Source organism: Emericellopsis atlantica, assembly GCF_019669845.1.
Source record: "Emericellopsis atlantica unplaced genomic scaffold F5Z01scaffold_10, whole genome shotgun sequence".
NCBI classification, from domain to species: Eukaryota; Fungi; Ascomycota; class Sordariomycetes; order Hypocreales; family Bionectriaceae; genus Emericellopsis; species Emericellopsis atlantica.
In genome coordinates, this window is record NW_025764712.1 from 233,145 (window position 1) to 259,830 (window position 26,686).

Genomic DNA, 26,686 nt, shown 5'->3' on the forward strand with positions numbered 1-26,686 from the left:
AGCCGTACGTACGGAGTACAATTAAGTACGATGCCGGCGACCCATAGGTCCCAGACAGGGCCCGCCCGCAAAGCTGGGTCAGCTCTCCAGGGTCCAGTGGCTTGAGGCTTGAGCAGCCGAAGCTTATGGCCCCTATGGGTCCGGCCTTGCCGGATGGCGCGTCTGCTGTAAATTGAGCGACCGCGGGCCATGACTTCTACAGGAATCTCGTGTCACTTTGTCAGCCTCGAAGAGACGTGCGCGCGGCCGGCCCCTGGACATTCCTTCATAAGCCGTTCCAAGGATGCGCGTGAGGCTGTGGGCGAGAGAGCAGAACATCAGCTACGTAAGTACAGTCCAGGGCGCGACTTTGTTGGTGTCCTGTTAGGCTGTTGTGCCGTGTCCGATCTGATGCCCTGTCCACTCCGCACGTAGCGCGTGTTTCACGGGCCTTTTCACCAATACGGCGCAGGATTTTGTTTCGTCGTGTCTGTGACCCTTTTTTCTTCTCTGTCGCTTTTTGCGCGCAGTGGCATGATTGCGCGCCGATCATTGCGTCCAATCCTCTGCACACACACCCTCCAGCAGAGACGAGCTGTAATGCTCGACTCCCATTGGCGATCAATGCGAGTACCGAGTTTCTGGAACAAGTATCGCCAGGGGTCACGAGTCGTCAGCGCATTTGTGCCTGACGAAAAGCGCTGCGGATGGAGGCGTGGCGCAAGCCATGGAGGGGCTAAATGATGCTATCTCCCAAGGTTGTGAGATGGATATTGGGTTGAGTGTCGTGGCGCCTTTCAAAACAGGTTGAAGGTTCGGGAATTGGTGGTCCAGTCTGTGGGGAAACGATCGTGGTCCGATCTGGGCGTCTCGGACGCTGCCGCCCAGCGTGACCTTGTTTCTGAAGCTCACCCTTCTGCATGATAATTCAAACCCTGCATCTCAACCCGCATGTAGCCTGTAGGCCGTTAGACCGGTCACAGCATCTCGGGACTGCGGGCTCCTTTGTTCAGGGCCTTCCCTTGATGAGCGCTCTCGTCGCTGCGCTCCTGACGAGGGCACATCGCGTTAGCATCATGTGCGTATAAGAGCCGACAAGTGAGAGGGCTGCCATGGGTTCACTGCAAACAGTAGTCAAATCAGTGCTCCTGGACATCCTGTGCTTTGCTCAGTGACTCATTGGTGCGATCCGAGCATCTGCACTAGAGCACCCCTTTGTGCACTTCATCCTCAAAGCAGCGGAAGCTACTCACAGCACGTGGGATTCCCGACCTGAGGCCAAGGCTCACCCTCTAGAGGATGCGGCTGAAGACCGAATGATGACATGGGAGCCTGTACTGCCCGGGAAGATCACTTCGATCAACGATCTAATAATAGCACGCTTTCAGCTTGTAAAGAATGTGGGCATTGAGAAATGCTTTTGTTGACCACAAATGATGCCGGACTTTTGGGACACCATGCTTGTTCTGGAATCGCCCACTCTGTCATCTGGTGCGTCGTGATATTCGGCGTCGTCCAACGTGATCGCCAGGCTAAAACCTTAATACTGCTCCAGGACGGTCCAAAAGATAGAACGAGTCTCGTCGAGGAAGCGCACAAGGTTTGACGAACGCCGGGAGCTTTCATATATACGGACTGTTTCTGCTCCAGCCTATGGCCCATGCGCAGTGTATGGCGAGGCCCGATGCTGTAGAAAGGATGCATTGGTGGAACTCGGGGCGTTTGTGAGGAAACTCGCAGCTCAATATGCATGTCCTCAAAGATCTCCTTGCTCAACCATGGCCTGCAACCTCATCCGCAAAATTGTCCGCGGTTGAGCACGAGTGGGAGTCCAGCACAATACACCCAGTGACCTGAGCGCCGAAGAATACAGGTCTGAGTGTCTGAACTTATGTAACTCATTTTCGTTCTTGAAGAGCTGCCTAAGCCTCGTCGCGACTGGGGCCATCTTTGGTTCCGGATTTTAGTGAGCGGTTGATTATTTGTTCATCAGATCTCCCTGGCAGGAAGCAAAATCGGGCGTTCCGACGTATGAGGCCGGAGAAGTTGCAGAGCGATGGTCCATGTGAACTGGTCGCTATAAAGTCCGACTCGTGTTGGAACATCTTATTGTGACATGCGATGTGGGCAAACAATGCCAGACATGGCTGTAGCTGTGGTCCGTCATATGTGCAATGTGATCATTGCCTTCTGTCAGCTGCAAACTCGACTGGCTGATCAACCCGTAGACCTCGCTCGTGAGCATTCTCCACAATCGATTGCTTATGACGCTTAAAATCGGGACTGCGCAGTACGCATCTTCAGTCTGGCGCTTTGAGCTTAGTAGCTTCGCTGAGAGGGGAGCCAGTACAACCTGCTGATGGAATTTATCGAGTTGCAGTCGGTCCGTGTTCGCGCATTTCTTCAACTTATGCGCAGGTGATCTCGACGCGGTGAGCAGTATCTTCCGCACAAAGTCGTGCTATGCGCAAGATGGCTCAAAGCCAGTGTCGCTATGTGGATTAGTATCATAGCTAGTCTCGTTATGAGGGAGAACCGCAGTTGTGCACAAAGAACATCATTTCGCTTGTAATCTAGAACTGATCTGCACACTAGGTTAGCAACCATGGATCGGGCGGCGGAGCAGCAACATACCGAGAGTCAAACTCATGCTGACATCAGTGTTCTCTACCATCTTGGTGAACTCCTCGAAGCTGACTTTGCCGTCTTTGTCCATGTCGGCCTCCATTATCGTCTTGTCAACAATCTGCTGCAGCTGCTGGTCCTTGAGGTTGCTGCCAACCATCATCTTGAGCACGATGAAGAGCTCGCCGTTGCTGATGTAGCCGTCACGGTCAATGTCGTAGACCTTGAACGCGAACCGCAGCTTCTGTTCCTTGTTTCCCTTGTTGCTGAAGGCACTGAGTCCCTTAACGAACTCTTCAAAGTCCACATCGCCGCCACCATCTTCGTCGAAGATGGCAATCATCCTGCCTCCCGTGTTAGCTTCTATCGGAAGCGAGGGGCGCTGCAGTGAACGTGCCGTGTTGCAAGAGGATTCGAGGATATCTGAGGAAGACTGAGGAACTCGTCGCGCTCGATCGTGCCGGAGTTATCCTGGAGGTCCGCGTGTCAGGTTGTTCAGGACATTATGCATTCGACTGCACCCACCCTGTCAAGCTTCTCGAATCGCTTTCGCAAGCGGTCAACCTCTTCCCTGTCAACTTCCCAGAATGTCAGTCTGTCGTTGGCGCGTTCGCCTTCGTGGGTTTCGTACAGTTGGAGCCCTCGACTATGCTGTCGAGGACGGAGCTGGGTGTGTTACCCATGTTGGCTGGCGAAGAAGCGGTAAGGGTCTGTCGTCCGTAGAGATGTCGAAAATCAAATGATGTCAAGTGATTTGAAGGTGGTAGTATGCCCGAATGCCAAGCTTGGCGAGAGATAGTGTATGTAAGATCGCTTTGTGGATGCTCAGAATGATGCTGTGCTGCTTCAAACGGGTTGCCGTCAATCGTGGAGGGGCAAGTCGACGCTTAGCGCACGGACCACACCCCTAGTCCAGTACTTGGGTCATGACTTGGTCGCAGGAGTACGTAGTAGGTAGTTTAAAGTTCGCAGCTAAACAATTGTGATCATTGTGAGCTTAACATTTATTCGTTGAACAAACAATCTCTCAATGTTCTCACCGATCATTTGCATATTACAGTTGCCTTACACACGCGCAAGGTCAAGTCGTCGTAAGACCACCTTACTACTACGTAAGTACGTACGTATAATAATTAATTCAAACAAACCATGGATTGCTAGGGCGAGTATGAGTGTGGCTGGCCAGCTGTGGCTGGTGACTGACTAGACTTGGCCGTGTTCATCCCGGCCTAGGCTAGAACGGGACGACCAAAGGTGTCCTCTAGAAAACGCGCTTCTCATTGGCTCTTTTCTAGTCGGGCTTTCACGTCCTCTGGGGCACTGAAGTACCTTCCCCGCTATTTTGTGAGCAGAGTGACGCGTGCGATCCCCCCTCCTTCCTCCACACAACTGCAAAGGGTCATTTCACGCTGGGCCAGCGCCATCTTCCAGCACCCGGTTCGAGCCTGCATCACCGAAAATTCTTCGCGAGGCAAAACAACGCCCAACGTCACCTCATCACCAGGCCACCATTCAGTCATCGAAAAGGGCCCCAAACCACCCTTTTCCATCGCAATTTTTGCAGGAATTTCACCTGCAGACTTTGTTTTATGACTTGATCGCTTTTTTTTGCGGATTTTCCGCTGCCTTTTGGCTCAAATCGCCCCCCCTTGCACCATGTCATCACGCAAGGTTCGGGTGAAGAAGCTGAGCACAAAGACGGCACTACCAGTACTCAGAGAGGACCAAATCGACCCTTCAGAATACGAAGCACTTGCTCCCGATACACAAATTGCGACAGGTGTCGAGCAAGCTGAGGAAAAGGTGAGTTTATTCCTTGTCTGGTATCACGTGTACATCACGTGATATCTCTTGGCATCCCCTGAGTGCAGTTGCTGACTCATCGTTCGCATAGGAGTACCACTTGCAGACAATCCTCAAAGATGCCGGCACCAGCAATGACCAGGAAATCCCTGTGCCACCTCCGCAGGAGAGTGCCATCAATTATGATGACCTCTATCCAAGTACTTTCCGCACGCCATCCACCTACATCCGTTTCTCACAGACGGTGGAGGAGTGCATCAGTATCCACTATGACATGAACTCGGAAGATGATGCGTTCCTCAGGAGTTACAACAGTAAGCCTCCTGCTGCGGGGCCCCTCTCTGAAGATGACTTTGAGCGCATCATGGAGGCGTTTGAGGACACTGCCGCAGAGCAGACACCCTTTGCGGCCGTCGACAACACAGTCGCCTCTTACCAGGTCATGTTACCAGCATTGAATCAAACAGCTGCGGATAACCATCCTGCTGTCTTGCAGCATGCCGAGGAGGTCTACTCCCACTGGAGGCAAAGGCGGAAAGAGCTGAGCAATAGACCTCTCAGGCCATCGCTCAAGTTTGAGACACACCAGGAGACTGACGATGCCGATCCGTACGTGTGTTTCCGACGTCGCGAGGCACGCCAAACCCGCAAGACTCGAGCTCGCGATAACAAGATCGCCGAGACACTCAAGCGGCTGCGGCGCGAGTTGGAGGATGGCCGCCAACTTGTTCTCTTGTCGACGCAACGTGAGATGGTGAAGAAGAAGTTGCTTGAGGAAGAGATATCCTTGTTCGAAGAAAGAGCGCGACTGAAGCAGATGAAGATCAAGTTGGGTCTCAAGGACCCCGACGACGATCTTGTCAACCAGAAGGTATGGCTGCTCTTGACCCCACTTGATGCGCCCGTTGCTAACTTTTCCCACCAGCCTCAGAAACGCAAGGCTCCCGAAGCCCCAATGGTGCAAAGGCCTCCTGGCGTCCACTTGCGCATGCCAATGCGGCCAGATGGCCGCTCTGCTGATGCTGATCTCATCCTGCTCGCTGACAAACGTGCCGAGAAGGAGAATGAATTCCGACACGACATAGAAGTCAAAGTCGCGAATCATCGCAAGTGGAACCAAAACCATATTGACCTTACAAGAGGTCCTCTGTCGCCCGTAAAGGAGCAGGGCACAGAGCTCAAGTTCCGGCCTGCCAAAACGCAATACCTGATGACTCCTCCCGCTTCCACGTCCGAGGATATGGATCTGGACCAAGAACAGGAGCCAGAGGCAATGGCGATTGACAAACCGAACCCGCCCATTTTCCAGTTTGAAGCGGGCGGTGCCGGCAGAGATTCTGGGGCGCACCCGCCGGCCTTTCGTCGTCGTATCGGTCGCCTCAATCGACTTTGGATCGATCGGCGCGGGCTGCAAACACCACCGCGCAGAGGTGATGATGATCACTGTGACCGCTGGGCGTATGACTCGGACTCGGATGACGATGAGCCCCAGGTGTACGAGGTTGATCCGTTCGACATGAGGGCGCTCAAGTTCCGGGCTACGATTCCGCTGAACCCGTACTTCTTCCGAAAGCCGGCACCTGTACTGGACCCGAATCGAGCCTTGCCAGCGTCGCAGCAACAGCAGCAGCAAGCGCCGCATCCCCTTTCACAGCAGCAGCAACAGCAGCAACAACAAGCGGCTGCTGCCGCCGCCGCGGCCATGCAAGCTCAGGCGGCTCAACAAGCCCACCAAGCTCAGCAGGCGCAACAAGCCCAACAAGCGCAAGCTGCGCAAAAACCACAGGCGCAAGCGCAGGCCGCACAATAAGGCTCCGCCTTTTGTATGATATCCCACGAAGTGGAGTGTATACCCCCGATTTGATGTATTTTGTGTTTTTCACTGTTTGGCGCTGGGGCGAAAGGGGCGAGACGGGAATGGTCATCGGTTAGACGGCGGCTTTTTGGTTGTACAGTACAGTCGCATTGCCAGGAGTTGTGGCGTCCGGGTTCATCGTCAAGGCTCATGGGAGACTTGAGGTTATAATGATCGAAAATATGCTCCGCGGGGCAACTTCATTTTTAGAACCGTTCCGATGTGTCTTCTCGTCGTATTCGATCGTGAATGGAGTAATTCTTGTCGTGCGGCCATTCGGTGCCTTTCGGATGTTGCCGTGGTCAGCTGCGATGTCATGGCATTGCGAGCTGTGTGGCTCTCATGTTTGCTGGACAGACACGAGCGCACATGAGTGTATGATAGCCTAGAGACACCGGATAGTCAGCGATATGTCATGACGCATGATATCGTCCTCGCTGTCGATCGGCGACTCACGGTATAGTATTGTGGACGTGCGAGACAAGTCCGCGGCAGTCAAGCGGCTAGGCGACAGTGACGACAGGCCATGCCGCCATACGCAGCCAGCGTTGAAGCCATCGTAGACACAACCTGTGAAAAGATGTAAAAGGCAGTGCAGCGCAAGTGCGGAGTAGGTAGGGAAAAAGATGGACGGTCGGTGGCAGGCTGGATGGAGAGTGGATTTATCGACGTAGGCAGGATACACAATTGTGTGAGCAGAAGAAAACTGGGGACCCGCTCGCTGCGGGTTTGAGGTCCCGACGGGACTGTCAGGCTTGGTGAAGATGGTGGTCATTAATGGTGGAGGCACTGGAGGGGACCCTGGCCCGTCAACCCGTCCCGCCCATACTTTGCTGGATCTAGAGCGGAAAAAAAAAACGAATTTTCGCCCTCTTTTGTGAAGAATTGTCGTCGATTCATTAAAACTTCTCGAACAAGTCGATAGTAGGTTGTAAATTTGCAACGTCACTCTGTAATGCCCATGGATGCCGAATGGTCCATAGATTGATTCATGAAACTAACCACGACGTGATTCTCGCACGCCTTGTCCAGGTGCCTATTCGGGATTGTGCTCACGTGTTATGTAAGCCATGCTAGCCTGTCTTGGCTGCCCCTCCAAAAGGCACGATGATATCAAGTGGGATGGGCATAACTTCATCAAGATAATTTGCTTCAACAGTGTTCCCAAATATCCAGCCATCTACACCTACAGAACTCTCTGAAAGCCTCCACACGCCCCTCTGGTCACCGCCGCGCAATCGATACCAACCGTAAACTCAGTGATCCACTGACCGTCCCCCCAGAGTAGTACCAGCGAACAGTACCCCGCGATCGCTCAAAGACGCGCCGACTCGGGGAGAACATATCATCACAGCCTGTTGCACCATGGCCAAGGACTCCTGGATAGCCTTGGGCTGTGAGGGCTCAGCAAACAAGCTGGGGATAGGCGTCATCAGACACACTTCTTCAAACGAGACAACGATCCTATCAAACCTCCGGCACACCTTTGTCTCGCCGCCTGGGACAGGCTTCCTCCCCAAAGATACAGCTGCCCACCACCGCGCACACTTCCCCCAGCTGGCTCTGCGCGCCCTCAAAGAAGCGGGTTGCTCCATTGCCGATGTGGACGTGATCTGCTTCACCCAGGGCCCAGGTATGGGCGCGCCGCTCAGCAGCGTCGCGGTCGCGGCACGCACGCTGAGCCTACTATGGGACAAACCACTCGTGGGCGTGAACCACTGCGTAGGACACATTGAGATGGGCAGGACGATTACGGGGGCGGACAACCCCGTGGTGCTGTACGTGTCGGGCGGTAATTCACAGGTCATTGCGTATGCCGAGCAGCGGTACCGCATCTTCGGCGAGACGCTGGACATTGCCGTGGGGAATTGCCTGGACCGGTTCGCGAGGACGCTCAAGATCAGCAACGACCCCGCGCCAGGTTATAATATCGAGCAGCTGGCGAAGAAGGGGAATATACTGCTGGATCTGCCCTACACGGTCAAGGGCATGGACTGCTCGTTCTCGGGGATCTTGGCGAGCGCCGATGCCTTGGCGGCTACGATGGACAAGGGCGGCTTCACACCCGAGGATCTCTGCTTCACGCTGCAGGAGACTGTCTTTGCCATGCTGGTCGAGATCACGGAGCGGGCGATGGCGCACGTGGGGAGCAACCAGGTGCTCATCGTGGGAGGCGTCGGCAGCAACGAGCGGCTGCAGCAGATGATGGGCGAGATGGCCAGGGAGCGGGGCGGGAGTGTGTTTGCTACAGACGAGAGATTCTGCATCGACAATGGTATTATGATTGCGCATGCTGGGCTGCTCGCGTACCGGACTGGCTACCGGACGGAGCTCAAGGATACCATGTGCACGCAACGTTTTAGAACAGACGAGGTATTCGTCAAATGGAGGGACTGAGTTCCCATGATTTCAAGAGTATTGCTCGTCTCCTGTGCCCGCTCGTTTCTGCCGAGATTCTCCAGGGGCTAGCTAGGCCCGTGCCTTCTATCTGAACACATTATCATATCGGATTGTCATAGTAGCCTTCCCGTTCCGCGCGCGGAATCCTAACCTTCGTCTGCTGATGTTGGTTTGTAAATAATTGTTGTGACGTACTAGAAACACAGTCTTTGTAAGCATGGTGGTCGCACGACCCCTGGGACAAACGCACCTTGTTCCTGTATCGCGTGGTAGCGGACACGGCCAGTACCCCGTTCTTGATGCTGCTGGTGGCCAGATGGTTCAGCACGGTGTGGTTGGGCATGTTCAGCACACTATTGTCATCTTTCATCAGGACCGCGGCATTGAGTATAGGCTTGCCGAGAAACCCTGGCAAACTCGGTGGCGTGGGCAGCTTCTCTATTGCGGCCACGGCGTTCTGATAAGCCGGCGAGTCTTCCGCTTGGTCAAAGTCTTCCAAGTACTGCGGAATCTCGTTGCGATAGCTGTCCAGTGGGGGCACGTCTCTTCCCTTGGGCGCCTGTCGCCTGTCGTCGCGCGCCGTGGACTGGGCCGAAGATGTCCGTGAGGCGCGCACATCAGACGAGTCTGCTGCTTTGGAGGTGCCGGATGATGGAGGGGGCTTTGTCTTTGGCGCATCTTCTGGACTGACCTCGATGTAGTTGACGAGGTTGTTGCCAAAGTCGACCGTGGTGGGTAGGTCGGGCGACGTCTGCATGATGCCGTCCACGAGGAAGCGCACATGATGGGTTCCAGGGAGGACATGAATCGTCGCTGTAAAGCAGCCGGGCTTTCCTTCACTGCGAGCAGAGTTAGCGTGTCTTCTTCGATGGTCCTTGCCAGCGGATACAAAGGTCCTGAGCCACGGTAGCACAGCATGTGATGCCGGCATCGACGCCGTGCTCCGGGTCAGACCTCGCAAGGGTGGCTGGCCAAGGTTGCAGAGTGTCACTCACACTGGGTGTAAACGATGTTTCCGATTCCATTGGAATATCGATCCTGTGACATAGATCTTGTCACCGCCTCGCTTCCACTCCAACTTTGCAGGGACCACCGGCCTCGTCTTGTCCACGCGCAGCTCTTCAAAGTCCTCGTCCTCGGCCGTGCCCGCACTGAGTCCGGAGCTCTTCCTCGTCAGTACGTCAGCGGAGGATTCACCAAGTTCCCCAACGTCGGGGAGCCCTTGTTCTTCGGGCGCTAGGATGGGTGACCCGGGCGTGTGAACCTCCTCCTCGATCGGTAGAGGCAAGCGTGGCGGGTGTGCCAGATACGTGTCCGTCATGCTCTCGTTGGACAGCAGGTTTGGATCGCTATGTGTGGCCGCCGTGTCTGAGTTGTAGTGCGCATGCGGGTGCCCCGAGCTATGCGACCCGGGCTCCATCGGTACATCGACCGGCTTTGTGGGTTCGTGCCGTACAAAGGGCCTTGACTCGGACGCCTTCTCCATCCTACTGGCGAGGTCGCGACTCGTCGGCGTCGAGTTGTTGCTGCGCGGCGACCCGGAAAGTGACGAGACGGCTGTCCCCGGGAGACTCTTGGGCCTGGAGACGATGGTCGAGCCCTGCGCCTGGGCCAGAGAAGCCTCCGGCGGGGCAGCAGATCTCTGGTGCGTCGAGTGCTGCAGGATGTTGCGCGTGTGATTGCGAGAGTGCCGGGGCGACTGCGAGTCGTGGCCGTGGGGCGTCGCGCTGCCCGAGGAAGCTCCTGTCGGCGTCTGAGGCTTCGACGAGGTGGACGATGGGTGGTTACCCATGATGGCGGACGGCGGCGTGACGAGGCAGCGCGAACGAATGTGCGAGTGAGTCTAGAGCGAGATTGGAGGACACGTGGTGAGGCAGGCGCGCCTCGGTGGACTTCCCGTCAGTCCAGCCCAGTCCAGTCGTCGGAAGGTGCGTTTGTTCTGCGTATGTCCAGTCGTTTGTCACTGTGCAATGCTGGCAGTCACGATGCGGGGTGCCACTTCAGATAGACCGGTCGAGTTTGTGCACTAGGGACTGGGCACCATGCCCACTGAGCTTCCTGTGGTTGATTGGCAGATGCGAATTGAATGCGTGAGCGGGGTGGCTGTTGGCGACGTGTGATTTCTGCTTCGAATGCGCTGGATCGTGAGGCCGATTCGGAGGTTGGAAGAGCTGAAATGAGAGTACCCAGGTATCATGGATCAATCCGGTCATTCCACGCTCCCGGGCTGGGCATTTGGCGGGGCACTGGGCGGCCCTACAGGTGCAGACTGCAGCCTGAGTAAGGTACAGTGGGACCCGCATCGCTGCCAGCCAGCCTGAGCCTGGGCCTGAGCCTGAGTGTTCATGAAGTTGATTGTGTGTTGAATCAATTCACTCGCAATAGTTGAACCCCAGATCAAGCGAGTGAATCAGTAGTTGATCAATACTGCACTTGGTATTTTCTAGCACAATGGTCATGCCCTTTAGAGAACTCTAAAGGTAGATCTCGTGCTACGTACCCGAAGGTGGATGGTCTGTGCGCCCCCAGTCATCCAGAACTCCATGTCCATTGACGTATCGTCTGCCGGCAGCACTGGACTGGGTTATCAATCGTACGTACTCGCACGCGTTGCCAAGTCACGATCTGCCATCACCGGCACCTTCACGCCCGCCACAATGGCCGAGCCAACAGCCGTGTCGGTCATTATCGAGCCGCTGTCCCTCATCTTCGGCTTTGCCTACTCAGCCGTGACAAGCATTCACTACAAGTGGTGGATCCTGCATATGGCAACAGTTGTCGCGTTCCCATTCCAGCTTCTCCTGATACCGCTGCGCATAGTCACGTCAGTTCTGTCGGTGGTGTTCGCGCCCTTTATATATCTTGGCTATTGCTTTATCGCGCTCGCGAGCACCTTGTGGACATGGCTTGCTAGCCTCGAGGTGAGAAATCCCCCCCCCAAAGCATGTCAACAGACAGCTCGACTAACCAAGAGGCAGCCACTGTACACTTTTGTGAGCTGCACACTATCACAAATGCTGCATCTCGTTGAACTGACGTATCTAGGTGGTCACCGCCGCTACAATAGGAATATCTGCTGGCGTCGTGTTGGCCTTGGTGTCCAACTTTGTCTCGACCAAGCTCAGTATCCAGGATTCGCCGTACGATGATGCGGCAGAGGATAGTGACGGCGAGGAAATCAGTCCTCTGCCGAAGCGCCGTTTCCTCTCTGACAGAGGTGACTCGGATGAAGCGGACTGGCAGTGGTTGGAGACGTCCACATCTCCCGTCCGCCGGAAGCGTGCATCTGGTTTGCTGTCACAGACGATACATGAGGAAGATGACTCTTCAGACGCTTAATTGAATCTCTTTACATCGACAGAAAAGGCTTGACGAGCCAGTTCCGCACTTTCCACGCTGCCTTTTTGGGGTATGTTGTTCGCTAAGTGCTTACTTGTGCAATGAAATGCCGTGATCAATCTCTCGCCTGGCCAAACCGAACGCCAAGCCCCCTTTCACGCTGATCCGTTCAGCGGTTGGCCCTGGAAAGTGCCAGGCCTAGCTGTAGCTACCTGCGGTAAACCTCAACTCGTTCCCGTTCTCGATCGCGTCGGTCCAGGCCGGGAGATCGAGAGCGGCTACGCGTCCGTCGATACTCGTCCCTAGGAGGTCGAGGCCGCCTGTCATCCCTCGGTCGATCATCTCTGCGCCGCCCATCGTCTTCTCCCCTATAGCTTGGAATGTACGTGTCTATGTCGCCTCCGCGTGGCGGCAAGCCTCTAGGCCGGGGCGCGCGGTCCATATCGTCTCGTGCACCTGGTGGCGGCCTGCTTGGCGGTGGCCCGCGGTCTCGTGGCCACGGTGGCCGCCGATCATCACGGAATCGTCCATTGTTCGGTGCACCACCGTTTCTAACGTAACCGTCGCTGTTGAAACCCGCCGTCGCGCCATTGGCGTCGGGCCCGATACCAACAGTACCGCCCTTGGGCGCCGGCGGGAGATTGGCTTTGCGGTCGTGAAACTTTCTGCGGTCCAGCTCGTGACTCTCCTCGTATGTGGGGATTTCGTGAGGCTTCATGGGCAGTGGCTGCATCTGGAAGAATGGATGCTCCAGGGCATCGACCGCGTTGATCCTGGTCTTCCAGTCCAATCGTAATAGTTCTCTCAGCAAGCTGATAGCTCCTGTTCCAGCACTGCGGGTTGTCAGTCAAAGCTCCACTTTGATTGGATGAAGCAAAACGACTTACTCTCTGAACCTGTTCTGGAGGTTCCCAGTTCGAGGACGAGGTGTTAGGCCTTGACCGCCGGGGAGCAGTTTCCAACCAGGCATGTTCTCTTCGGTGGGTGACCCCATAAGATCCCAGATGAGCTCGAGCTGGTGTGTGTCGCTTTCACCCGCCAGGATCGGCTTCCCCACGATCATCTCGGCGAAGATACACCTGCAGCTTTGTCAGAACAGCGTTTCCGAGATCATTTGCAGATGCTTACCCGACTCCCCAGACGTCTACTGCGGTGGTGTACTGCTTCAACTGGAGTAGTAATTCTGGAGGTCGGTACCAGCGCGTGACCACAAGACTAGTGTAATCGCGCCGCCCTTCGCCTCGGTTTTGGCCACGAACGGGTGGAGGTCCTTCGTAGTGTCGAGCCAGTCCGAAATCAGCTATTTGCAGCAGGCCCTGGTTGTTGATAAGGATGTTGGCCGCCTTCATATCGCGATGGAGGATGTTCTTGTCGTGAAGGTAGCTGAGGCCTCGCAGGAGCTGCAGGAGGTAGCACTTTATCTGCCCCTCTTTGAAATGTACGGATGGATTCTCCAAGAGACCTGAAAGGTCGTGATCCATGTACGGCATCACCATGTACATGATGGGCTTCTTACGCTTGTCGGCTTCAAACGGCTGTCAACGGGGACTTGCATCGATCGATATGAATGCGACACTCACTGGCTTTTGTTGGATGCTCCACGGCCATATCCTCGAGGCGAAGGACATTCTCGTGTGACAAGAGCTTGAGTAGCTTGATTTCTCGCAATGCCGTAATCGGGAACTGATGAAGTGGTCAGTACCAGCCGATTGACCAAATCTTCCAGACGCCATGGCTCACATACCCCGTCTTTCTCGTGGTGCATGATAATCTTCTTCAGCGCCACGATCGATCCGGACTTCCGCGACCGGGCCCGATGAACCTCACTGGCCCATGTTAGCAAGCTGTCTCCCAGGGAACCGGTTTCACTCGGTTCTTACCCAAATGTTCCCTCGCCCAGTTTCCCCAAGAGCTCGTAGTCGGCTATGCGCGAGCATCCAGCATAGGTCCTCTTAGGTCTCTGGTGGTTGAGGGCAAAGGTCCGTGGCGAGGTGCCCTCCGGCGTGCGTTCGAGGACGCGGTCCATCGCGACACCTGGATGAGCTGCCCGTAATGAACTGGAACCCGAACTTGTAGAATCGTTGGATCGATCTCGTGCGTTGAAGTTGGTGACTTTGGTTTCAAGCCCAGGGAAAGGCTCGCAACGCCATTCGCGCGCAAGCGCGTTCTACTTTCACGTGCCAGTCCGTGGCCACTATGGGAGGCTGTAAGTTTTCTAATGATGGCTTCTTCTGGGGAGCTGTCGAGATGATGGCGGGACGTTTGCGATTAAGTAATTAATAAGGTATGGCGATACACTCGTTGCGAAGAAAGTGTTGCGAGTTCACTGAGTAGATCGCCCAAGGACAATCCGATTGGGGAAGGCGGGGTCTGATGGCAGAATCGCTCAGCGCTAGGGATCACCAAATGCAGCAGCGATGAGGTCAGTTTGCCTTTTGACAGCTCGCACCACCATCAATCAATTGCTGCCACGCTTCGATGGTTATTGAGCTTTGAGAACCTGTCCATCAAAGTACATCGCGGTTCTGGAAATTAGACCAGCCCATCCGTCCTGTCACTTTACCCCGAGTTTATTCACCATTTCCTACCAAGTACGGATACTACCTGACTAAATGCAGTCCCGCTGAATCGTGAATTCATACTCAATCTTTCACTCAAGCGACTGGAGAGGCCTGGAAAATCTAGAGCGGACCATGTGATACTAACATCACGCAAGTAGTGTCGAGATGCCATCGATTGATTGGACTAACATAGGGGAACAGTCGTGAGGATGCCTTCGCGACCAGTCGTGCACCGCAGCAACATGATACTATGGGGTAATAATTACCCCTTCTAAACAGACTTCGAGAACATCCAGTCCACAGTCAAGCGCTTCTTTCGCCCAAGTTCCGACTTGGGTGCACCCGAGCCCCACCGTCGCCGGCACCACTACCCAGACTTCAAGGTTCATGGCCAAAACTTTCGGCTGCTGGCCACATAAAGCAGGAGGGAATTTTTTCCATGCAAGTGTAAACGTCCCAGCGAACTCTCAATCCAGCATACAACATTTTGAAAGAGCATTACTGCTTCACTCGGACTCAAGTTGCCATCTCAGCTCTTATCGCACCTCACCATCTTCCTGTTATCTCTGGCAATCCTCCATACTATACTCCCACCATCTCCAAGTGCCAGCAGGGAAACCTGACAGAGCCTCTACTGGGAAAGTTTCCCAGCTGCGATTCCAAGGTGCTCGAGGATATCGTGTCTACTGGAGTACAGTACTTCAAAGTTCAACCACCAAGCAAGTGTCGAGGACACTGTAAACTTGCGTGTGCCAATTACACACGCAAGCCAAGTACGCTTCCTCGCTCGAGCTTATAAAGTAAACTCATCCATCCTCACTCCTGCACCATGGGGCCTCTACACAGCAATGGGCACACCACGCCCCCTTACAACACCATTCTCCCCGAGTCTCGCGTCCTCATCATTGGCACGGGAGGCACCATCTGTATGCAAGAAGGGCCAGATGGGCTTCAACCGTCCGAGGGATTCATGGACAGTGCCATGGCACCCCGCCCATCGTTCAACGATCAGTCAGGCCCGTCCTTGGGCCTCCCAGCCAAGCACAAGGGCAAGGACATCACGGTACCGTCCCTGCGCACGCCTCCGACCGCGTACAACCGCCACATTCGCTACGGCATGGTCGAGTTCGATCCCCTCCTGGACTCTTCGTCCATGTCGGCGAGTGACTGGGCCGCCATTGCCCTCGCCGTCCAGGAGAACTACCACCTCTTTGACGGCTTCGTCATCTTGCACGGCACCGACTCTCTGGCCCACACAGCCTCGGCTCTCTCCTTCATGATGAACAACCTGGGCAAGCCCGTCATCTTGACAGGCTCCCAGGCGCCCATCTTTGCACTCCAGTCCGATGCCGTCGACAACCTCCTGGGCTCCCTCATCATCGCGGGCACATTCGTCATCCCCGAGGTGTCACTCTTCTTCCACCACAAACTGTACCGCGGGAACCGGACGACAAAGGTCTCGTCAGCCTCCTTTGAGGCCTTCGCTTCGCCCAACTGCGAGCCCCTGGCGCGGGTCAACGGGCTGGGCATCGATGTCAACTGGCCTCTCGTTCTCCGGCCCACGACCATATCCCCTCTATCCGTAGCGACAGACCTAGACACGACCCACGTCGCATCTCTGCGCATCTTCCCAGGCATCAAGGCGGAGATGCTCGACGCCGTCCTGCGTCTGCCTGATCTCCGAGGCCTGATTCTCGAGACATTCGGCATGGGCAACGTGCCCGGCGGCGCAGACGGGCCCCTGACCCGTGTCATCAAGTCCGCCATTGAACGCGGCGTCATCGTCATGAATGTCTCCCAGTGCGTGGCGGGCTTCGTATCGCCAGTCTACGCACCCGGCACCCACCTCGGCCGTGCCGGTGTCGTCTTCGGTCTAGACTTGACGGTCGAGGCAGCTCTCACCAAACTCTCCTACCTCCTCGCTCAGCCAGGGCTTTCCAAGGCGGAAATCACGGCTCGTCTCGCGCGCCCCATACGCGGCGAGATGACCGAGGTGCCACAACCGAGCTTCTCGCACCCTGCTTCGTCGCTCTCGGCTGCGTCCGAACGTCTCACGGTCGAGAAGTCCGCCTTTGCAGCGCTTGGGTACGCCATCGAGGAAGGCGACGCCGCTGCGGTGCGTGACCTGCTCCAGGGGGATGGCGCGCAGTTGTTGACACAAGCCGACTACGCGGGGAACACCGCCGTGCATCTGGCAGCGGTAACAGGCAATGTCGGCATCGTAAGGGACCTGCTCGAGCGCGGGGCCAGCGTCCACGAACGCAACAAGGCAAACAACTCGCCACTCTTTCTGGCTTCTCTGTCAGGGAAAGATGAGTGCGCGCAGCTCCTCAAGCAGGCCGGTGCGCACCTCTCGGTGGAGGAGATTGAAAGGGGTCCGTGGAAGTCTTCGGCCTGATGAGGCGAGCTCCAAAATGGAATTGATTGCCACAACAGCGTATAAAGTAGAATTTCGCCATAGAACTCACATACTGCCTCGCAATTTCTAAAGCTGCCAACCCATGGTGAATAAATACTTGCTTGACAAACTTTCTTCAATTCTACCCATCGCCCCCATGTGTTCTGTTCCCTCGCGTAGTGTACAGCAACAATGCAGATGAGCCAATGCAGCAAACTTGCTCTACAGAGCACATGTCTAACCTGGCTTTCCAGCCTTCTGGCACTGCTTATCGAAGGAAAAGATCGCCACCTCCATTTCTAACAGACCTCGATCGGTCTACGTGATCCAAACCAAGGTAATCGTCTTCCGTGGTGGCAACGCTCCACAGTTCATCGTCTGTCCAGAAAGTCAGCGTGGTTCCCATACGCATGGCGACATTAAGTACTCACCGTCCTCGAGGTATTGGGGTTTTGAGTAGTTAGCTCTCCTCACCAATGCAAACTTGATCTTCTCAAAGCTTTTGCCCTTGAAGCCCGTCCGTTTCTCCAGGCGCTTCTTGGTGTCCGCGAATTTCTCGCCCTCGACCATAAGGAACTTGAAGGGAACGCCGTGCGAGCGATTGACTTCGTTTTGGAAGTGGAAAACTTGGATGAAGTTGCTCTCGTCTGCATCAACCTCTTCAGGGGGCACACGCTCAGCATAGATTTGCGTGTAATCGCTGAGGTTCAGGACCGCGTGGTCTCGCGCAGGTTCCCGGTAAACCCTGTTCGAGTTTGTCTCGTAGATTCTGATTCGGCCGCCCTCAGCCTCGTCAGGGATCTGCAGTTTCTTGATGAGAGCTTCGACGACGTCGGACAATGTTCCAGCTTTCGGCACCAAGAGGTCGAGTGGTTCCTGCAAGCGTGTTAGCCAGTCCCGGGGGGTGCACTCAGGTGAAATTTTACCTCTTTCGTAATGCCTTCACTCAGCCAGGTCAACTTGACGCTCTTCTTCGTGTCAAACTCATCCAGGCTCATGTCAAGGACCTCGAGATAGAAGGCGTCGCTTCTCTGACTTTGACTGTACGTGTTCGTACCTCCCGGGTTCAGAATTTGGCGAAGGCTGGGGTTGGTGCCTCGCCTGACAGGGGCCTTGGGGTTGTTTGTCGAAGCATTGACGGTCCAGAAGCGGATATGTGTCGGCGGCACCCCCAGATGAGCTCCAACACGCTCAGCAAGTGTGTCGTAGTTCAGCTTGGAGTTCAGGACAAGGTCAAAGGGCGCAAACGGCTCTCCTTCAAATCTGGAGGGGTGCGCGAGGAACTTAACCACGCGCTTGTGCTCCAAGAAGTCATAGTATTCCCTTGCATCGTTGAAGCGGTCAGAAGGTTTGCTGATCCTGCTTGCGTTAGTGACGAGAATTCAGCCCGCCATTCTCAGTACTCACGGGTCCTGCATCGTCTTCTCTGCTGTCGCTTCCGAAGTCGCGTTTGCTTCATGTGCTTCCTGGAAACAGATGACGTCGCCGTCTTGTAGTTCGGCGCTTTTGAGGGTTCCTTTAGGCTTCAGCGGCTCGATCATCGTGGGTTTGATCTCCTGCGAGGTTCGTTAGTGACTTGTCGCACGACAAAGCGTCGGATATCTTACCTCCCACAGAAGGAGCTTCTGCTCATCATTGCCTTCCCAGCCCATCTTCTTTTGGATCAAGGGAACAAGCTCCTCCACTCTCTTGTCCTTGCCAATGTACACATGACCCACGCCTCGGAGTGTCTGGCCTTCCACGTCGAAGTACTTGAGGAGTAGTAAAATAGTGTCGTTCTTCACTTGAACCGCATTCGATGGGCTTGCGTAAGATTGCCAAACGGGTTCGCCATTGTCATCGACTGCTTCGGCCTCCTCGATCCATAGTCGGAGACAGCTGTCTCGAGCTGCGGTAGATTTGGTGAAGACATCTTCGATAGTAGGTGTCAAGTCCATGATGGGCTGATCAGGACGAATTGTCCTGTTTTGTCGATTCACCATCAACCATGGACGCAGCAGTTTTGGATCCTTGCCCATTTCTTGCGCCGCGTGCTCGATAAAATCCTTCATGGTCATGGTACGCTGAAGACGGAAAGTGTACGGAGCTGATGGGTCCAATTCGCGGTCGGAGTCAAAGGCGCACATGTCTGTGCCGCTGTACTCGCGGAAAGTGTCGTTCGTGATGGCCTTGACGAGCATGTACAGATGCGCTTCCTTTTGTTCACGCCGGCGCGCTTCTTTAAGCTCGATTTCTTCCTTGAACTTTTGCTGCAGATGCAGGGGGGCGTCATCGTCAGTGACAGGGCACAGAATTTTTTCCACCTTGGTTTGGCGTATGTATACAAGCATGTAAGCGCTGTTCTGGCGTATGATAGGGGCTTTTTTCTGGGTAGGTGCGCGCGGGTTGCCATTGGCTGTGTGATACTCTCCGCCGTAGTTTTCTTCCAACACTTCGCGCATTGTCGCCTTGGTCACTTTATCGTCGTCGTACTTGTAGAACCATCCTTCCTTCTCCGGCTTCAAGAAGGCGTAGTAGTGACCAGCGTTCAGGTCACCGCTGTGCACCAAGACGCCATGAAGCTGGTACGTCCAAGGCTCTGATTTGTCGGCATCCGTGCTGAGATACGGAGCAGCGTCGAAGACTTCCGGGAACTCGTACCGATCGTTGATCTTCATCATCATATCGCGCTGGATGTCGTATTCGAAACGCTTCAGTTGCAGGTGCAGAACGTCGGGGAAGCTGGTGAATATCACACCCTTGTTGGCGTCCTGGAGCTTGTAGTTGTCGCCAGCGAAGTACTGATTCTCGCCCTCGAGCTTCTCGACCTGGATGTAGTCCTTAAACGAGTCCTGGAGGGTCCTGTTTCCGCTGACATTGAGCTGAATGTCCCAGAAATCCTCGATACGACTCGATTCGTAGTCTACATTTATGCAGGAAATGTAGGTCTTGACCTTGCCACAGAACATTTCCGGCAGGACATTCTCGGCCTTTGTGCCCTTCATCTTTTCTTCCATGCGTTCCATCAGCTTGCGCGACAGCTCTTGCACATCTTGCTGCTCGAAAATGTGGCGTGTTTCCCAGCCAAAGGACTTGGTCAACTCATTCGTACCAACAGCCTGGTCCACGGTCTGTAATTGGTAGAAGAGGCGCTGCAACGTATAAGCACTGTTTTGCATGCTTTGGTCGTTTTCTGTAGGAATTTCGTATACTGCCTGCGGGTTGTCAGAGAGTGTGCGAGGTCTTGCGTAGTGTTATTCCTTACCTTGCGGAAGGCGTTGGTGAAGTATAATGATTGTAGCAAAGAATTCAGATAGCAGGTTGCACCCTGGTTCTTGAGTCCGACGAACCCAGTCTCCTTCTTTGAATCATAGTTAGTGAAGTTGTGCCACAGGACTCCAGTCTCATCCTCCACGAAACGCAGGTATGCTGTAATATTGGCAGTGTCGTTTTCGCAAATGGGGCGACTGCCTCCCTCCCACGGCACGTTGAACATGCGCCGAAGTTCCACAAAGCGAGTGAAGCCCCAGTCACCCTCTTCCTTAGTGAAACGGTGATGTGCCGCATGATGCATGTACAAGCTTGGATCGTTAGGATTGGAGAGCACCAAGGAGAACTGGACGCAACAGCTCCACCCTTCGGGAACTTGATCGGCTTCGAAACCATGCTCGAGGTAAATAGAGCATTGGTCGACACCGTTGCCATGTGGGAAAAGCAACACACGCCTGCTGGAGTTAGCAGCTGCGCCAGGGATTGTCGGAACACATGATAGGCTTACCAGGGATATCCACCAGCTTCGAAAATGGGACCATGCTCTCGTTTGCCCCGAGAGCGCCAGTTATCGACTGTCCAGGTGTTGTAGGCATCCTCTAGGATTTTGGGCTCATCGGCTAGGGGCGGCAAGACTAGGTCTTTCATGGCCTCGTCTAGTGAACCAACACGTTAGCGCGCGGTCGCATGGCTTTTTGGGCTTCTAACGCTCCACACGTACAGTCTGTGGCAAGTGGCAGATCTTGCAAGCGGTCCGTGTCCATTTCAGTGGGATCGGGGCTGATGATAGCGACCGGTTCCTTCTCCGACATGTCTTCGAATCCCTCGTAATCCGGCGTGTCCACCACCATCTCATTGGGAGATGGAGGGCTGTAGGCCTGTGAATCAACATGCTTGTTAGATCTAAGACGCATGGGTAAAGAGGAACGAGCGTGAGAAGACATGGTGTGTTCTGAGGATGCTGTGCCAAAACCAAGGCAGGTGGGAAAGGCGCAAGAGCAAAAGTTGAGGCCGCCGATCGAATTTCAGCGTGCGGTGTCAGCTGTGTAGGTGGTGTATGATGGAGGAGCGTGAGGTTAGGATGATGGCGTTACATGGTGTAGGAAGACCTCCGATGTTTTTGTCGGAGAGGCAGTGGTGATTAGCAGGTGCAGGTGACGATGAATGGGGAAAGCGCAACACTTGAATGCCCAGGTACCTGACCGGCAGAAATCAGGGTTAGCCACAAGGTAGCACACTTGTGTTCTTGGCCACTGACAATGGCAATAACCGCGTGGAACGTCAGTGTAAGGTACCTGAGAAGCGTGAATCCGTCTGATCCACTCGGCTTCTCTGATCCTACCATCATCTGGTCGTGAATCGCCGAATCCTGTTTCCGGGCAGCTTCAAGTTGCACAGCATGCGACTTGAAAGTCATATTATCAATCGCACCATTGGCCAAGGTCCAAATCGAATGGCCTAGCGCAAACAACGCGCTGCGGGTTTGCAGAACAAAGACGAACATATAAAGACCTGAAGAAAGACGATGCACGAACCATGATTACGGTTGGCTACAGCAGACTCCTGAGCCACGTGGAAGGGTTTGCTGAGGGTCTGACTCGACTGGTTATTTGAGCACACGGCTTCTTTATGCGACGATATGGTCTGTCGACTGTCGAAGGTCTCGCGATATCCAATGGATACGTCGTCGTTCGGTTTGCGTAGTGGGGATGGATCGCACGGCTGCGCGCGCCTGCAGTTGCTCGAGGAATCGGTGGTCAGAAATAGCGATTCGACGTTTACGGTTTCTCAATCATTGTTGGACAAAGCAAAGGTCCGGACAGGTATCCAAATCCACGTCTTGGTAAAATTCGGTGACAGTGGTGATGTCCTGGAAGGTGGAGTGGGGTTTGGAGAAATGCGTGACGACGCTGATCAAGCTCGGGACACTCGAGGACGGGGGGCGAGAAGACGCTGAATGACACACAAAGCTGGCCGAAGCTATGACGAAAGCTGAAGATCGTTAAACCGCAGCAATGTTCTTGGAAGAGCGACTAGGAAAAGCAGAAGGTGGTTGGTTTACAAAGCGTCGAGCGGTTGGTATTGGAAGTAAGGTAGGCTGCCATGTTGCTCCGTGGGCTTGATAACCGGATACTTTCCACATCGCCTTGGGCCACACCCTGGATGAAGTTATTCCTTAGCTGCCCAGACTTGGCGTCATTGTTGCCCCGTGCCCCTCCTCCTGATCATCACGATTACCCTAGGCCAGGCTGGGGATGGTGTTGAAAGTTGGTAGTCAATTCGATTCATACGCGCTCAAGCGTGGACTCGCACGCAAGGAACGATTGAAGTGTTCGAAAATCGTGGCTAAATATCTTATATTAATGCTGTCCGAATGGTGTTGCAGTTGTGGTACACGCACAACCGTACATGTTTCCTGTCTTAGGGAATGTTGGCCACACATAACATAAAATTGCGTAGAGATGCCTCTACTACGAAAGTGTCAAGGTGGGCATCAAGTGCTACCCAATTATCCCTTTCGTGACATCACCTTGTGGTAGGCTTTCGAACACCACATGTTGTTCAGAATTCAGAAGGCTGAGGCTCTGTCGACGTTAGCTGGGGAAGCGCCAAGCCGACTGCCGATATCGCCAGTGTGGGGTACGTGCAGAGCCTCGAAGAGCTCCGCGCGCCATCGGTTTTGGGAGCTTCATGACATTGATCTCGACGTCAGAACGATCAAACAACCACTTCCTGACACATCGCTCAACTGCCCGCCCCAAATCCCATTAGATTCATCCTCGAATATTCGACACGTCATCGCGCCCGCCCCGACTGTGCATGGCACTGCAACAATGTTCTCCAGCACGCTGCGCGCTGCCAGCAAACGCCGCGGATTAGCACCCAGTCACAGGCCGATACTCAAACGATGTTCGAGATGCCAGTCGTCCGCAAACTTCATGACCAATACTCCTGTCAAGGCCCGCAACAGCCCGACATGGCGCCCAGTCAGTGTACTGGATGAGTAAGTCTGGGGCTTTGTCGATACACCAGAACGTCAGATTAATGCCTGGACCTAGATGGGTGGCCAAAGAGGCACGCCCCATTAGCCTGCGGCAGCTGATGGTGTTCGGGAGGTCATTGACCGAGGCCCGTCTCATCAGCTCTGCGAATTATGTTCGAACCGAATTACCGACGAGGTACGCGCCCTTGGCAAGTCACACAACGTCACGCGACTGACTGAGCGATACAGAATAGCGCATCGCATCCGGGACATGCAGCAACTGCCTTACGTTGTTGTCGAGAATCCCCACATCAAAGACGTCTATAATCTATATTACAATGCATTCGATACATTCCGCAAGGTGAAGGAGATCAAGACGCTGGATGACAACGACAGACTCTGCGAAATCATCAGCGACAACTTGAAGAAACATCTTACTGTGATCCCAAAGCTGGCCATGGGTATCCATGAGTGCGAGGGACTGTTTGACGCAAAAGAGATGGACCGTTTCATGAACACCATACTCAAGTCCGTAAGTTGGCCTTGCTATCTTCCTGCGCAGACCGAAATACTCATCAGAAACTTATAGCGAATATCCCGCCGCGTGATCGCCGAGCAGCATCTCTCCCTCTCTGAGACATATAATTCGCCTCACTTCTCGCCGGGCGCAAAGCTTTCCGAATCCGACTTTATTGGCGAGGTCTTTATCAAATGCAATGCCAAGTCTGTCATCGAGAGTTGCGCCGCGGCCACGCGCAAGATCGCTCGCTCTACCAATGCGCCGGACGTCAAGGTGCCAGAGATCAAGATCGAAGGTCACCTCGAAACCTCTTTCCCGTACATCCTTTCCCATCTCGAATACATCATTGGCGAACTCCTACGCAACAGCATACAGGCCGTCATCGACTGGCATGGCAAGCACGGACATCCCGAAGACGAGCCGCCACCCATCGAGGTGACCATTGCCGAGGCACCGCAGCATGCCACCATTCGTATCTCGGACCGTGGAGGCGGCATTCCCCGCCAAGAGCTTCCCTACTTATGGGCGTTCTCAAAGGGGCCACATAGCCAGCAACGTCTGGCCAACTTAGGCCGTGTGCCAAAGATGGCGGCCACGATGCAGGAGCTGCATATCGAAGACGACCTCGGGCGCGCGGATCTCAAAACGCCTCCGTACCAAAGCTCGCTTGCCACCTTGACAAGTCGGCCGCCAGATCTGCGACTGGGTATGGGGCTGCCCCTCAGCCGCGTTTATGCCGAATATTGGGCAGGAAACCTTGACGTACATAGCTTGGAGGGCTACGGCGTCGACGCCTTTCTGCAAATCTCGAGGCTAGGCAACAAGAACGAGCAGGTCATAACAAGAGCTAGCATGGACGCTGTCTAGCAAGCGGGATTCCCACGAAGTACTTGCATCAGGGCTACTTTCTTCACTATTCTCTTTCAAATTTGAGCGTGGCGTTGGCGTAAGAGGCAATTATTTAGGACACTGTTCAATGCTCATATGTCTCATGTCAAACTTCATATAAAAAGTACTTTAGGCGTCGTAAAACAGTTAATTACATCAGGTAAGTACCTAACTCAAAGAAGGCTCAATAAGGAGTAATAAGATGTGACAATACTAGCAAAGACTCTCCACCCAGGCCGTGCTTGCTTGCTTGCTTGGACGAACTGTCCTCGGAACCACCAAAGGATGCAGTCGCGCAAGTCGTAAATTGCAGAGTCCTGCCCGCCAACCTCTCGGATGCTAGACGCATCTCTTCCAGACATAGTGGTATCTCTTGAACCATTTTCAACTCCAAACCCCGACCTGGAGCATCCGACGAGGCGACCCTCGACGCTTTTAACGACGGCCGTGGCTGCGGACAGCGCTTCCTTGCATGGACTCGAGCTCTGTCTCGAGCTGCTTGATCTGAGCGTGGGTCTGTTCGAGATCCTTGTTGAGACGGTCGCGCTCGGCGATGAGCTTCTGCTCCCATTGGCGGAAACGCTGCTCCTCGATCTTGACCTGCTCGGTGAAGCGCTTGCGGAGCGCCTCCTCCTCCTCCTTAAACTTGGGGTTGTCGAGCTTCCTGGGACGGGCCTCGCCGAACTTGCGGGTCTCCATTTGCTGGGCGCGGTACGCCTCGTAGTGCTGCTCCTCGGTGGTGTGGATGAGGTCAAGCATGTGGGTGCGGATCAGGATGGAGCGGAGCTTCTTGAAGTCGCAGTGATCCTCATTCTCGACTTCGGCAACACCCCATGAGTACTGACGACCCTTGACGATGCGGCCATCGCCGGTCTTGACGTCCTTCTCCGAGCCGATAACGGCGAAAGGCATAGCAGCCATAAGGCTACGCGCATGCTGGGCAGCGGCCTCATCGTCTTCCTCGATCGGTGGCTGGTAAATCTTAATGTCTTGAGCCTCGATAACCGAAACGATCTTCCTCTTGTTAGCTTGACTGGATATTAGGATAGCTCATGAACCTACCCTCTGCTTGAACTTGGCGAGATCCGCCGGGCTCAACGTGTCGGCCTTGGCAATGACGGGGATCAGGTTGACACGCGAGCTCAGCCTCTTCATGACCTCAATATCGAGAGGCTTAAGGGTGTGGCCAGTGGGGCGGATGAAGTACAGGCAGGCGTGGACACGGAGGTCGATCTTGTCCTGTCGACGAGGCTGCTGCTCCTGAAGCATGTAGGACTCGTGCTGGTCGTCGAGGAACTCGATGATGGGCATCCATGAGTCGCGGTTGTTGACGTAGTCGCCAAAGCCGGGGGTATCGATCACGGTGAGGCGGACTGTGAATATCAATCAGCCAGGCCGACTTACATGGTCGATCCGCACGCAGACTTAGACTCACCCTTGAAGAACTTCTCCTCAAGCTCGGCCTTGGTGATCTCGATCTCGACCGTCTTGTCCACCTGCTTCTGGTGGCGCTTCTTGTGGTCGGCATAATTCTTGATGGTGGTCGAGAACAGGGTGTTGATGAAGGTGGTCTTTCCCAAGCCAGACTCGCCAGCGACCTAACCCCTTGTTAGCCTTCTGCGTGACCCGCCCAATCTCGGACTGTAGACTACCATAATAGTGAAGCCGGCGCCGCGCTTCGCAACAATCTTGTGGCGCTGGTTGGGCAGATTGGCAATGCCAATCGGCGAGGCGCTGGTCTCGGCGGCGGGAGGAGGAGCCATCGTGAAGTCGCGGTGTGTGAGAAAGAGGGGACTATGCCGGAGATATCACAACTCAATGCCAGCAATCGTTACGAATGGTGGCAGTAATAATCAGGCGTCGAAGGACAAGTTGTTGGCTCAAAGTCGGAAGAGTCGAGTCCAAGGTGCGGTGGAGTTTGGTCGACAATGTTTTGGGAGCTGCTTCCCAATGTCAAAGTCAGGGGAACGAAGGATGGAGAGCCACCTGCCCGCTGGCGGCAGCTCCAAATTTCCTGCCCTGGCTTCTGGCTCGGGATGCAAGTCCCCTGGGGTCGTACTCAGCCATTTGGAGCTTCTGGTTGGTC

General features: G+C 54.7%; 10 protein-coding genes across 10 annotated transcripts; 5 read left to right on the forward strand and 5 right to left on the reverse strand.

Annotated features, from left to right (window-relative positions):
- Positions 1-2,265: 2,265 nt before the first annotated feature.
- On the reverse strand, positions 2,266-3,746 carry F5Z01DRAFT_44614 (calcineurin, beta subunit). Its single transcript, XM_046259807.1, has 7 exons — positions 3,236-3,746; positions 3,130-3,182; positions 3,002-3,075; positions 2,614-2,948; positions 2,529-2,563; positions 2,333-2,471; positions 2,266-2,284 (listed from the first exon to the last, which is right to left on the reverse strand). The coding sequence occupies exons 1-5, from the start codon at positions 3,285-3,287 to the stop codon at positions 2,553-2,555; spliced, it is 525 nt and encodes a 174-aa protein (XP_046119186.1). The 5' UTR covers positions 3,288-3,746; the 3' UTR covers positions 2,266-2,284; positions 2,333-2,471; positions 2,529-2,552.
- A 514-nt stretch (positions 3,747-4,260) lies between these two features.
- On the forward strand, positions 4,261-5,971 carry F5Z01DRAFT_598089 (enhancer of polycomb-like-domain-containing protein; the record flags this gene model as incomplete). Its single annotated transcript, XM_046260742.1, has 3 exons — positions 4,261-4,407; positions 4,499-5,278; positions 5,333-5,971. Coding segments are annotated over 3 exons (1,566 nt in total), but the record flags the coding sequence as incomplete, so codon positions are not given.
- A 1,168-nt stretch (positions 5,972-7,139) lies between these two features.
- Positions 7,140-8,711, forward strand: F5Z01DRAFT_44729 (glycoprotease family-domain-containing protein). Its single transcript, XM_046259811.1, has one exon. It carries the CDS (start codon positions 7,628-7,630, stop codon positions 8,657-8,659), a length of 1,032 nt encoding a protein of 343 aa, XP_046119188.1. The 5' UTR covers positions 7,140-7,627; the 3' UTR covers positions 8,660-8,711.
- A 22-nt stretch (positions 8,712-8,733) lies between these two features.
- F5Z01DRAFT_44587 (5'-AMP-activated protein kinase beta subunit, interation domain-containing protein) lies at positions 8,734-10,558 on the reverse strand. The gene is made up of 3 exons (XM_046259806.1): positions 9,658-10,558; positions 8,913-9,501; positions 8,734-8,856 (listed from the first exon to the last, which is right to left on the reverse strand). The coding sequence occupies exons 1-3, from the start codon at positions 10,452-10,454 to the stop codon at positions 8,809-8,811; spliced, it is 1,434 nt and encodes a 477-aa protein (XP_046119189.1). The 5' UTR covers positions 10,455-10,558; the 3' UTR covers positions 8,734-8,808.
- A 511-nt stretch (positions 10,559-11,069) lies between these two features.
- F5Z01DRAFT_44732 (uncharacterized protein) lies at positions 11,070-12,105 on the forward strand. Its single transcript, XM_046259812.1, has 3 exons — positions 11,070-11,583; positions 11,641-11,655; positions 11,708-12,105. Exons 1-3 carry the CDS (start codon positions 11,173-11,175, stop codon positions 11,999-12,001), a joined length of 720 nt encoding a protein of 239 aa, XP_046119190.1. The 5' UTR covers positions 11,070-11,172; the 3' UTR covers positions 12,002-12,105.
- On the reverse strand, positions 11,995-14,356 carry F5Z01DRAFT_652633 (Serine/threonine-protein kinase bur-1). The gene is made up of 6 exons (XM_046263292.1): positions 13,882-14,356; positions 13,746-13,827; positions 13,582-13,684; positions 13,130-13,526; positions 12,889-13,080; positions 11,995-12,834 (listed from the first exon to the last, which is right to left on the reverse strand). Exons 1-6 carry the CDS (start codon positions 14,025-14,027, stop codon positions 12,210-12,212), a joined length of 1,545 nt encoding a protein of 514 aa, XP_046119191.1. The 5' UTR covers positions 14,028-14,356; the 3' UTR covers positions 11,995-12,209.
- A 706-nt stretch (positions 14,357-15,062) lies between these two features.
- F5Z01DRAFT_45414 (asparaginase) lies at positions 15,063-17,383 on the forward strand. Its single transcript, XM_046259848.1, has one exon. The coding sequence runs from the start codon at positions 15,392-15,394 to the stop codon at positions 16,958-16,960; it is 1,569 nt and encodes a 522-aa protein (XP_046119192.1). The 5' UTR covers positions 15,063-15,391; the 3' UTR covers positions 16,961-17,383.
- Positions 17,229-21,123, reverse strand: F5Z01DRAFT_620349 (putative ubiquitin hydrolase; the record flags this gene model as incomplete). Its single annotated transcript, XM_046261133.1, has 8 exons — positions 17,229-17,338; positions 17,392-17,836; positions 17,887-18,319; positions 18,368-18,516; positions 18,568-20,154; positions 20,205-20,664; positions 20,718-20,865; positions 20,931-21,123. 8 exons carry the CDS (start codon positions 21,121-21,123, stop codon positions 17,229-17,231), a joined length of 3,525 nt encoding a protein of 1,174 aa, XP_046119193.1.
- A 1,711-nt stretch (positions 21,124-22,834) lies between these two features.
- F5Z01DRAFT_652642 (branched-chain alpha-ketoacid dehydrogenase) lies at positions 22,835-24,707 on the forward strand. The gene is made up of 4 exons (XM_046263293.1): positions 22,835-23,213; positions 23,269-23,388; positions 23,442-23,724; positions 23,782-24,707. Exons 1-4 carry the CDS (start codon positions 23,044-23,046, stop codon positions 24,577-24,579), a joined length of 1,371 nt encoding a protein of 456 aa, XP_046119194.1. The 5' UTR covers positions 22,835-23,043; the 3' UTR covers positions 24,580-24,707.
- Positions 24,708-26,681, reverse strand: F5Z01DRAFT_652644 (cell division control protein). The gene is made up of 4 exons (XM_046263294.1): positions 26,253-26,681; positions 26,036-26,198; positions 25,663-25,973; positions 24,708-25,614 (listed from the first exon to the last, which is right to left on the reverse strand). The coding sequence occupies exons 1-4, from the start codon at positions 26,361-26,363 to the stop codon at positions 25,036-25,038; spliced, it is 1,164 nt and encodes a 387-aa protein (XP_046119195.1). The 5' UTR covers positions 26,364-26,681; the 3' UTR covers positions 24,708-25,035.
- Positions 26,682-26,686: the final 5 nt, after the last annotated feature.